Source organism: Myotis lucifugus, unplaced genomic scaffold, assembly GCF_000147115.1.
Source record: "Myotis lucifugus unplaced genomic scaffold, Myoluc2.0 scaffold_2, whole genome shotgun sequence".
Classification (NCBI taxonomy): domain Eukaryota; kingdom Metazoa; phylum Chordata; class Mammalia; order Chiroptera; family Vespertilionidae; genus Myotis; species Myotis lucifugus.
Window position 1 is genome coordinate 8,707,881 of NW_005871050.1, and position 11,216 is coordinate 8,719,096.

Consider the following 11,216-nt stretch of genomic DNA (forward strand, 5'->3'; position numbering starts at 1 on the left):
TGCAATGACTGTCACCCATTCTCACCCAAAATGAACACTTTCTCACGAAGCATGATTTCAATAATCCCCTTAAGTATTACCCCCAAAGAAAATGAGGAGTCTATACTGACCTTCTAAACGTTCTACAAATAATCTCTTCAAGCTTTGATAAATGCCAATTTTAATGGTGCCATATGATGCCTGTCTTAGTAAAGCAGGAGCAATTCTGCCCAAAAAAAAGGGGAAAAAGTCAATTATACTCAACATGTGCTTGCAAATTATACATGTCTAGACATATTACTCATTTCCATTAGCTTTTTCATTCTACCCAACAGCAAAATATATATATTTTCAAGCACCCATGGAACATTCACCAAGAGAGCATTTTAGGGTACTAAAATAAACCTCAACAAACTTTTAAAAATTGAAATCATATAGGTTATGTTCTCTGGCCATAATGGAATTAAACTAGAAATCAAGAAGGAAAATCCTTCAACATTTGGAAATTAAACAGCACACTTCTAAACAATCCATGGATCATAGGAAGTCTCAAAGGAAATTTTAAAAATACATAGAACTGAATGAAAATGAAAAATTCACCCTTTAAAATACGTGCGATGCAGCCAAAGCAGTGCTGAAAGAGAAATTTATAACACAAAACACTTAGATTAGGAAAAAGAAAAAGCCTCAAATCAATCATCTAAATTCCTTCCTCAAGAAACTAGAAAAAGAGCAAAATAAATCCAAAGCAAGCAGAAGGAAGGCAGTAATAAAGAGCATAACTTAATAAAATTGAAACAGGAAAATTGAGAAAATCAATGAAACAAAAAGTCAGCTCAAAAAGTCAAAATATTAGCAAATTGAATCCAGCAATGTACGAAAAGAAGTATACACCATTACCCGCATCATAGGTACATTCTTAAAAATCAACCTTACTTCCTAACAGTTGCAGATACATCTTTCATCCTTTCAAGAAGGAGGTACCAAGGCCAAGATTTCACCCTATTTAAGTTATAAACTGGAGACATTCTCACTCTTGTGTCCTTTGAGATCCTTCCAAATTACAAAACTATATTTTAGTAGTTATAAATAGAAAGACAGCAGAAGCTCAGCCAGTTAGGGAAAAAATGATGGATAAATATGCATATTTCTGACTTTATTTGCTTGCTATCAGAAAAAAATAATCTTGTGATTATCCATGCTGATGAAAGAATATGGATGTATTACTTGATTTTCCCCCAAGAAAATTCTTTGAAATTCAGCCTAACATAGATTAATAATAAAATTGATGTCTATTCTCTGAACAATAAACTGGTACCCTAGATGCAGGAGTAGCCTAGGAAACTGGCAGCAGATAACAAACTGGACAATAAACCACAAAGATATAGCTAATCAAAAGTTGACCCCTAATAGCTGCACACACTTATAAATGAACACAAAATCCAAAGCTCAAGGCTTTAAGCAAGTGAAATATAAATTGACACATCAATATTCAATTACAAGTTGAAATGGTGAATATGAACAGCATAAACTATCAGCTAAAATCCGTGACTTCTTTAAAAACTATTTCTATTCATGATGGAAGGTAAGAATCCAGTTTTACCCTGAATACAAAGCCAATACACCTTCTTCTTTGTAGATTCGGAACAAGGCATGAAACATTCCTCGGTATTTTATCTCTTTGAAGCGGGCATCAATGCTTTGGCCTTGAACCTGCAGTCGAGTTTTGGTTAGGTCCACAGGAAAAGTTCCTATAAAGAACACACTCATAAGTTTTTTCAAGGAATCACAGTTAACTGTTGGCTGAATGTATGCAAATGACATTTTTCCCTTTATTTTATTACTAGAGGCCCGATGCATGACATTCGTGCACTGGGGGGTAGGGTCCCTCAGCCCGGCCTGTGCCCTTTCACAGTCCGGGAGCCCTCGAGGGATGTCCGACTGATGGTTTAGGCCTGCTCCCCACCTAAGCAGGCAGTCGGACATCCTTAGCACTACCGTGGTGGTGGAAGAGGCTCCCACCACCGCCACTGCACTCACCAGCCATCAGCTTGACTTCTGGCTGAGCGGCACTCCCCCTGTGGGAGCGCACTGACCACCAGGGGGCAGCTCCTGTGTTGTGCGTCTGCCACCTGGTCAGTGCGCATCATAGTGACCTGTTGTTCCTCCGTTTGGTCGATTTGCATATTACCCTTTTATTATATAGGATTTTTTTGCCAATAACCATTTATTCCCCAAATACCCTCTTCCACCTCCACTAATCTTCCTCCCTGCCATGAAGTCACCACACAATTGGCCAATGATATTTTTTTAAAACATAAGACAAATTTTTCTTATAACACATAGAAGAACACTCGAATACCACTGTCTTAAGTCATGTCTTGCATGTGGTAAAGTGAAATGCACTGTATTCTATCTGGTCAACAGGATTTTACCCATAGTATAATTGAAATTGTAATATAATAAAGTGCTTTTAAGATTGTCCTTATATATAGTAAAGGCAAAATAATTTAAATGTTTTAATTTCATGTGTTACATACAATCTGGCATTTATCTCTGTCTCTTCCTTCTGCCCACTTCAAGTCTCCCCACTTCTCCCTCTTAAAATCTTCCTAAATTTTAACAAAGAAGATAGGAAAGTGTGAGATTGTACCTCCAGATACTCTTATATACTATTACAAGGTTTTATGTTTTTCTTTTTATCTGTTTACAAGAAACAAACAGTTCCCTAGTATTATAAACTATAATGGCAAAGTCCTATTTAGTCTACTCATCCTGGTTCCTTAGGTAATTCAAGACTAATACCAGTCTTGAATTTTCTTCAAGAATATTTTCTTTAACCAAACTTCTTTCTCTTATTATATTAACACAGAGAAGTGGTCATAACATTGACAAAATATGTTTCACAGAATATTTCAAGGTCTAAAACTAACAAGGTGATTATACTAATATAACTCTGGTCACTGATGACCTTCATATGACAATACCAGAGCATATGCCAAGAAAGTCAACAAATATCAGTGGATTGGAATCACTTATTTAGTTTAAGAAGAGAAAATCTGGAAAATAAACAAACAAAATCTAAAAAATATTTCAAAATTAAAATCAAATAAATAAAAATCTGCCCTAGCCAGTTTTGCTCAGTGGACTGAGGGCCACAGGTTTGATTCCAGTCAAGGGCATGTACCTCAGTTGCAGGCTCGATCCCGTTGGAGTGCATGTAAGAGACAATCAATTGATGTGTCTCTCTCACATCAATGTTTCTCTCTCCTTCCCTCTCTCTCTCTATCCCTCTCCCTCCCTCCCCTACCTTACTCCCCGCTCCCTTCCACTCTCTAAAAAAATCAATGGAAAAAGTATCCTTCAATGAGTATTAACAAAACAAACAGAAGAATGTGTTTGATCTTGTTAGTCAATTTTCTTCTAAAATGGGACAGAGGTGCTCTGGCCGGTTTTGCTCAGTGGATAAAGTGTTAGACTGCAGACTGAAGGGTCCCAGGTTCCATTCCAGTCAGGGGCACATGCCTGGGTTGCAGGCTTGATCCCCAATTGGGGGCCTGTGGGAGGCAGCCAATCAGTGGTTCTCTCTCATCGATGTTTCTGTCTCTCTCCCTCTCCTTTCCTCTCTGAAATCAATAAAAACATTTTTTAAATAAACAAATAAAATAAAATGGAACAGAGGTTTGAAAAGAAGTTTGGATACTTATACTAAGAAAGTTATAAATAACTTATCATAAACAAAAGACCATTCTTACAGGAATATAGCAGAAACCCCTATCTTATCTAACTCCCTTTGTATTTTCATGTATATTACCTTAAGCCTAGCAAATTAACAAATCATTAAACTATCAAAAAAGCTTTCTAGGTACAGAGCTGAGGTCCTGATGAGCTGTGTCCTGTGTGTGCCTGTGGCTGAGGCTGTCCGGGCGCTGAGCTTCCCGAAGCCTGCATACGCCACCCGGTGGCCCAGGATCAGGCCGTCTGCAGCCAAGGGCGAGGAAGCGGAGGATGCTAACCACCCCACGCAGTTTTCCACCAGCAACGCCAACCAGTCCAGTTGGACAGCAGAGCATTACCTGGGGAAGGAGCACAACGACCCTGGTGAAAGGTGTTGCCCTTAAGCCTGTCCCTCATGATTCTGCTCACTTGGTGCTTTGTTAGGGAGACCATCTCGGACCACTGGTTGAAACAGGTATTGGAAGAAGAGGTGCCGGAGCCCAGAAATCCTTCTGAGGAGCCTGGAACTCTAGCTGCCTATGGAGCGAAAACTTAAAGGGCGCCCGCGGGGGCAGGCAGCGGCCCTTACGTTTGAAGTCGTGTTTGATAGTTTCTGTCGTGGTTATGTGCGTCCCCAGACTGAAGGATCTGGATGGCGCACCTGGCCACACTGACCCTCGGGGAAGGAGAGAACAGAATGTAAGCAGACGGGACCCAGTTCTTTGCCTGATACTTTGATGCCCAACGAATATGCAAAAAGACTTTTTTTAGATCCATATAAAAGGTTTTGGATTTGTGATTTTGTTCAACACTATGTTTCCAAAGCAATTCTGGTGACACTTGTAATCCAGGGTAATCTAGTTTGCAGGTCTTTTGCTTTCTGAGACAGAATAACTCAGAAGAGTTAAGTGTTTTTATTTTATATCAATTTTGTATAAATTTTGTTAGTTATTATCAACTAACAAATTGATAATAAATTTTAATTAGCTACTAACAAATTGATAATAAATTTTAATTAGCTAATGTGGAAAAAAAAGCTTTCTAAGTTTGACTTTTCTTAACTTCACTTTCCATACCATTAATAGTACTTTCCCAGAAAATGTTAATTGATGGCTTTGAGACAATAGTTTTTAAAATTCACCAAAAGTTGCCATTTATACCATAAGAAGCAGATTTGTCAGTTTTCACATTCTTACCAAATTCCGCAACAATAGAGGCAAGGCCGCCATATACAAAGGGTTTCCAATTCAGACCAGACATCTCATGGCTTCCAGTGTCACTTTTCTGATGCTAAAAATAAACATAAATCAGAACAAGGCACAAGAGTAAGGAGCATCTATCAGTATCTGATCACATAACACACATCAACAAATCTGGCAAATAAAACAGACATAGAGGAACCCTACCAAATGGAATGACAAAAAAAAAATGGGGGATCCCGTTTTATGTGGTAGATGATCATGAATGTGTTTACTGCCACATAGGGGCAGGGGTGAGAATCACTCAAAGACCAATCTGTGCCCTTCATTCTAATTTAATTTTATCCCCATCCCCATCCAAATAAGTTCCAGGCCATCCAGCACACACAACTTAGACATTCAACTAGACAATTACTAGTGAAGGAACCTGGAGTTCAAATTATATAGGCCGAGGCATCTCATAAAAGCAGTTCATGCTATTCAGTCACATTTATTCATGTGCAAAACACAGCTGACACCACTACCCTCACATATACTTAGCCCTTTCATCTTACCACTAAACTTTACGGTTTTAGTTCATGTAGCTCATTCTAGCTATCCACAACCCTCCCCCACCCCCCGCCCCACTAGGCCCAGGCTGAGTTAAACACCTTTTCACCTTCCTTCTGGTTCCCGAAGGAATGACAGTAATATCGTATCTTTCTTCTCTGTGACATTTAACATCCAGTGAATCTTCTTTTCCCTGGCCTTTTAAAGCATGTGCATACAAATGTTGTTTTTCTTTGAGTTCAGGTTCTTTAACAAGGTATTCTACTCTTCATCTCCTTTTCTTCCTTTCTCATCCCACCTCCAGTAGACTTGTCATCTTCAATCATTTCAAGTTTTTTTCCCTGCCACTCTCAGCTATCTCTCTTGAATTTTTTACTTATAGTTCTGCCCTCTACATCAGTGATTTTCAAATTTTAATGTGCACCAAAATCATCTAGAAGGTGGATTAAAAAATAGATTGTTGGGCCTCACCCTCAGGGTTTCTGATTGGTGGTCTGGGTCTGGACTATTTGCAAGTTTCCAAATAATGCTGATGCTAAAAAAAGACACAGCCAAATAATGCTGATGCTTCCACATGTTAAGAACTAGTACTCTTGGCATCACCTACTAAATCCTAGTCCAGCTGAAATTACCTCTTTTCTTAAGTTGAACTCTCAGTTTTCTTTAAATATTCCTTTTTCAGTGCTTCACAGATGTATATTATTGAATTTCAAAAGCAACTTCAAGTAGTTTATAGTCAGGAATGAAGACTCTGAAATCAGACTGCCTAGGTTCAAGTCCTGACAACAACACATACTAGTTCTGTGATCTTGGGCAAGTTATTTAACCACTCTATTTCTGGGTTTTCTGAACTATAAAATGGGGATAATAATAAATACTATATTATAGGGTTGTTGTGAAAACCCTATGTAATAAAGAGGTAATATCCCTCCAACACACAAGATGGCCACCCCCATGTGGACACAAGATGGTCACGACAAGATGACCTGCAGGGGAGGGCAGTTGGGGGTGACCAGGCCTCAGGGGAGGGCAGTTAGCGGCGATTGGGCCAGCAGGGGAGCAGTTAGGCCTCGATCAGGCTGGCAGGGGAGTGGTTACGGGGTGATCAGGCTGGCAGGCAAAAGCAGTTAGGGGTGATCAGGCAGGCAAGCAGGCGAGCAGTTGGGAGCCAGCAGTCCTGGATTGTGAGAGGGATGTCCCAGATTGGAGAGGGTGCAGGCTGGGCTGAGGGACACATCCCTCACCCTCGTGCACAAATTCATGCACTGGGCCTCTAGTTAAATAATATAATGTAAAACACCTAGAAAAGCACTTGGAACCTAGTTCAACAACTATTAGCTTTTATCATTATTACATTTTGAAAAGTTAAGTACTCCAATATACATTTTCACAGATATTACTTGCTGTCTACTTCCGCCATTGCCCAATCTGGGGTTAGCACCTTTGAGTTGCATTCTCTTTTTTAGTGGAGGCAAGGTTTTGCTTTGTTTCCATGTAAGGAATTCTCTGTAACTAAGCACAGAACAATTTTCCAGAGAGGATAGTAAACTGCAGACAAATGTTTTAGTTAGAGGTCACAAAAATAATTATGGAAATTTTCTTTCAAGCACAGTGTGATCAGCCAGTTCATCTGACATAGAGTCTCAAATAGATAGCCCTTTTGGAGGAAAGTTGTTGGAAAGAATTCTAAAGAGCGAAGAAGGAATAAGTACTTCACATAGCTGCTGCTTAAAATTAGAGTCTTAAGTACTAAATGCTATCTTATCAATTACAATTTATAGCAAAGCATGACACATACAGTGAGAGGGTAGGCACGGAAAAGCAAGAACCATGGCATATCCCCTCTCTGAGTCTGTGGGGGAAAATGCCCTCTCCATTGACCAATTTATAGACCCCCTAAAACAGCCAAACATTTCAAATGGCTGCTATGCTTCTCTCCAAAGCTTTATCTTTACAGATTCTTTGAATCTTCTCATTATAAGAGAAAGTCTCTATCAGAATTTTACTACCTGCTATCTAGCCTTTTAATAAGGCAGATATGTTCAGGGTTCAGGCTTCAATAATAATTCAGTTAAAGGCAGGGGGCAGAGCCAAAGCAGAGCAAAAAGACCAGCCACTAAATCTTAGGTCAGTTGCTCAGTGGTTCCTTAATGAAGTTTTCACAATTCTGAGGTGAAATGAACAAGAGTACCTAGTGCTTTTTTTCAGTCCAATATATTTCATTTAAAGGATTATTAGGAAATCATGTTCTTCCAGTACCTGGAACATTTTTTTAAAATCACTTCTCTTGTATGAGATAATAGCAGTAGTTGGTAGTTAATTGTGCTTAATGCCTTAACAAAATAAGACTGGCAACCCTAATTTGGGCCTCCTGCTCGCACTTTCATTTAAATTTTATTGGTCTATGAAATCCAAAAGTCTGGGAACCACTGGCCAAATTAACACTGCTACCACTCCTACTGCTCCACTCCCATGTGATAGTAAAATCCCTTTCCTTCTAATGTTAGGAAAGAATCCTGCTATGAAGAAGTCCTGTATTATGTTTAACTAGGTCTTATTTTAGATATTTCTTCCTCCTACTAAGCCAAAAGTCTGCCTTCCCGTAGTTTTCACCCATTTTTGGAGGTAATATTGGACAAATTTAGTCTTTTTCCCTAGGGAAGTCCTTCCAATATTTAAAGACAGATATCATGCTCTCTCTCCTACATCTTATCTTTTTCAGGCTACATAACCACAATTTTCATTATTATACTTCAATTATTATAGCTGAAAATTGCAGTTGCTTTTCTGGGGGCCACATCACACTAATGAATCATTAAAATGTCAGCTCAAACCTCCAATTCTTTTAAGGCTATTAACAAGCATGCATGTTATGTCATAGCTATTCTACAGTTGTGCAATGTTTTCTGAATCTTCATTTTTCCCTTCTATATCTTAACCTCAGGTATACAAATAATGGCTAGGATGAGATTTTTCTTCTAGTTGCCCATGTTATTTTTCTCTCTTAACTAGGTTAAGATCTCTGAAGGCAGAAACCATGTCTCACAGCACTTTTTATAACCCCTACAATAGCTTGCACAGAATTGGGTACACATCCATTAAATACATGGTTGGCTCCAGTGTGATGTGCTTTATCTATATATGCAGCCTATATGTAAAAGATTACAGGAAAAATCATGAAAGTTAAGTTGCTGGGCCAGACCAACACTACATACTGGATACACGACACTTTGCTGATCCTCAGAGATTCTCTGCCTATTAATTCTCTTCCCTTGCTTTTGTTGCAGATAATTACATGTGTAAAATACCCCCAGCATCTAACAATGCCTTTGACTTGTGGGGGCTATCCCCAGATATGGGTAAAAGGAGAAAAGTCATATCTGTGTTAAAATAAAAATAGAGTACCTTATATATTTTTTGTATAAAATAAAAATATTGTATGAAAAATATCTTCAAAATGCACACACATATTCTGAAGTTTTACTAAGGAAAATCTGATACACCAAAGAGTGAAAAGAATGTCCTAAAATATGAGTTACATAGCCCTGCACTACTCCAAAAATCTGATGAGAAAAATCTGGGTGCCTTTCTTGCTTTCTCTTTTAAGAAAGAGTAGGCATCAAATTCTTAGCTTCAAGAGATAATAATGGAGAGTAAAGCAAATATTTATTGAAGGGACATTAAATACCCAAACCTGCAATGTGCTCTGGTCTAAATTTGATGTTTTGTTTAAAAAAAACAAAAACAGAACAAATGTTCTAACACCTTAACAATATTTATCATTTAACCTATACTTCCTGGATAATCAAGGAGAATAAAGTGGTGATAAAGGTTCTATAAAATACAGTGCTTGCCTTTCAATAATTTATAATCTGGTAGAAGAAATCAGAGTAGTTCATTAAAGAAAAGTTAAGTGCTAAACTATATAATACAAACTATAAGAGCAAAATAAGCATGGAAAAGGAGACAATCAGCATGGGCCTACATAATTTGGAAAGGTTGGTGAAATTGAGAGAATTTAAAATGGGCTTTGGCACAAAGCAGGATAGGTGTAGGTAAGAAAAAAGGCAGGGGGAGGAGAGCAGAATGAACAGACACACAAATGTGGGGGAAAGCACAGCACATGGAGGCAGACATCAACATGGTTTGCTCTGAGAAGAGTGCAACCTAAATGGAACAGAAAATTACCTTACGTCATTGAAATAATATTAATCAAGAATTACAAAGGAACAGGTCATGTTGAAAGACTTGGGGTATGAGGGATACTGTAAAATTTTAAACAGGGAAGTGATTTGAGGAAATCCACATTTTAGTTAGCCTACCAGGGCTGCAGCAAAGTGATTACAAATGGGAGAGCCAGGGAAACTAGCTTAGGATGGTATGAAGTAAAGCAGACAAGGTGTTTGTTGGCAGTGAGGTTAGAGATAAATTCTTAAAATGGAGACACAAAGGAACTTGATGATATAGGGAATGAAGATGAGAGAGGAGTTCATGGTAACTCTAAGCATTCCTAGCCTGGAAAAAACAAGGAAATACTAATAGTAATTTACAAATGTCCCTGCTATTACCTTGTCTGAGAAATTAATTCGTGCTGATAAAGGCTGTCATCACAATTAGTTATCTGAACTGCATTTTAATAGATGCCTTCAATGCCTTGACCTCAAGGAGTGGAAGGGTAGAAACTGAAGGGGAGCAACTTTCAACAGCACCCCTCACACTAATACAATGGAGGTGTTTGCTTACTCCGCTTACAATCACGGCCGCCGTTGCAAACTTCACCCTTAGAAAAATTAGGATTATTCCAGGAAAGATACCCATTCACCCTCTGGGTAGCAGGATCTTGCCAGTTCCTCGGCTGTCAGAGCGAGTTCGTGAAGAGAAGGGAGGCGCCTGAGGAGGCGGCCTCCCAGGGGGGTCGAGGAAGCAGGGTTCAATCGAAGAAGTAAAACCAACGATGCCAGAAGAGTGAAAGACAGGGAAGGGACTCAGCTGAGGGGAGAGAGAGACCAAAGGACCGTTAAGCCCCTCCCAGGCCGGGAACCAGGCCAGCCCGGCCCCGCGCGGCCTGGCGCGGCCCAGCCCCGCTCCCCAGCCTGGAAATGCAGGAGCTCCCCCTCACCTGCTCGGGTTCATCGGACGACTGGGAAGCCGAGGCTCCCACAGTCGGAAACACCACTGCAGCGCCAACCCGGAAGCATTGAAACCAACGGAAGTAACCAAGCTGTTGCCCTGGCAACGGTGGCGCCGGCATCTGAACTCCGCCTCCTTCAATCCTTAAAAAGGAGGCGCAAAATAGGAGGCGAAAACAACAGGGGTCTTAATGGGGGAGGGGAGTCGGCAGGCTACAGGTGTAAAGGCCCAAAAGGGCAACCTGACTATCGGGAGAGGTCGGGAGGGGTCGGGAGAGGGTAGTAAGGCCTGAGAAATCGGCAGCTTCTGCAGTCAGCACGCTTGTCCACGAGAGCAGAGATATTTCCTCTTCATCACGTTACTACCCACCTCCAGCGAACTAGGCCCAGGAAAGGAGGGGGTTGGAAAAAAACCTCGGGCCCGCGAAGGGCGGGGCAAACGGGGAGGCGGGGCAAGCGGAGTGAAAGGGCGGGGCTCCTGCGCAAAGATCACAAAAAAGGAGGGAAAGTGAGGGAGCGGGACAAAGGGTGTCTAAGGGACAAAGCGGGACTAAGCCTTAAAACCAGTGGGAAAATGAGGCAAAGGGGATGAGCGCTATTTCGCAAAATGCCTAAACTGGGAAAGAAAGATCAAGTAAACAAA

General features: G+C 40.2%; 1 protein-coding gene across 5 annotated transcripts in view; it reads right to left on the reverse strand.

The window, feature by feature from the left end:
- The window catches only part of SLC25A14 (solute carrier family 25 member 14), a 32,734-nt gene extending 22,016 nt beyond the window's left edge, over positions 1-10,718 (reverse strand). The window contains exons 1-5 of one of the 5 annotated variants that reach the window (XM_006082106.2): positions 10,564-10,652; positions 10,197-10,433; positions 4,893-4,986; positions 1,583-1,730; positions 111-205 (exon numbers count right to left, since the gene is read on the reverse strand). In XM_006082106.2, coding sequence (XP_006082168.1) covers positions 111-205; positions 1,583-1,730; positions 4,893-4,986; positions 10,197-10,262 — 403 coding nt within the window. In that variant the 5' untranslated portion in view covers positions 10,263-10,433; positions 10,564-10,652. Of the gene's footprint in view, positions 1-110; positions 206-1,582; positions 1,731-4,892; positions 4,987-6,076; positions 6,196-6,885; positions 6,901-10,012; positions 10,158-10,187; positions 10,434-10,563 lie in introns of those variants that run through there. The other 4 variants (XM_006082105.2, XM_006082109.3, XM_006082103.3 and 1 more) reach the window with 4 other exon arrangements.
- Between the last annotated feature and the right edge of the window lie 498 nt (positions 10,719-11,216).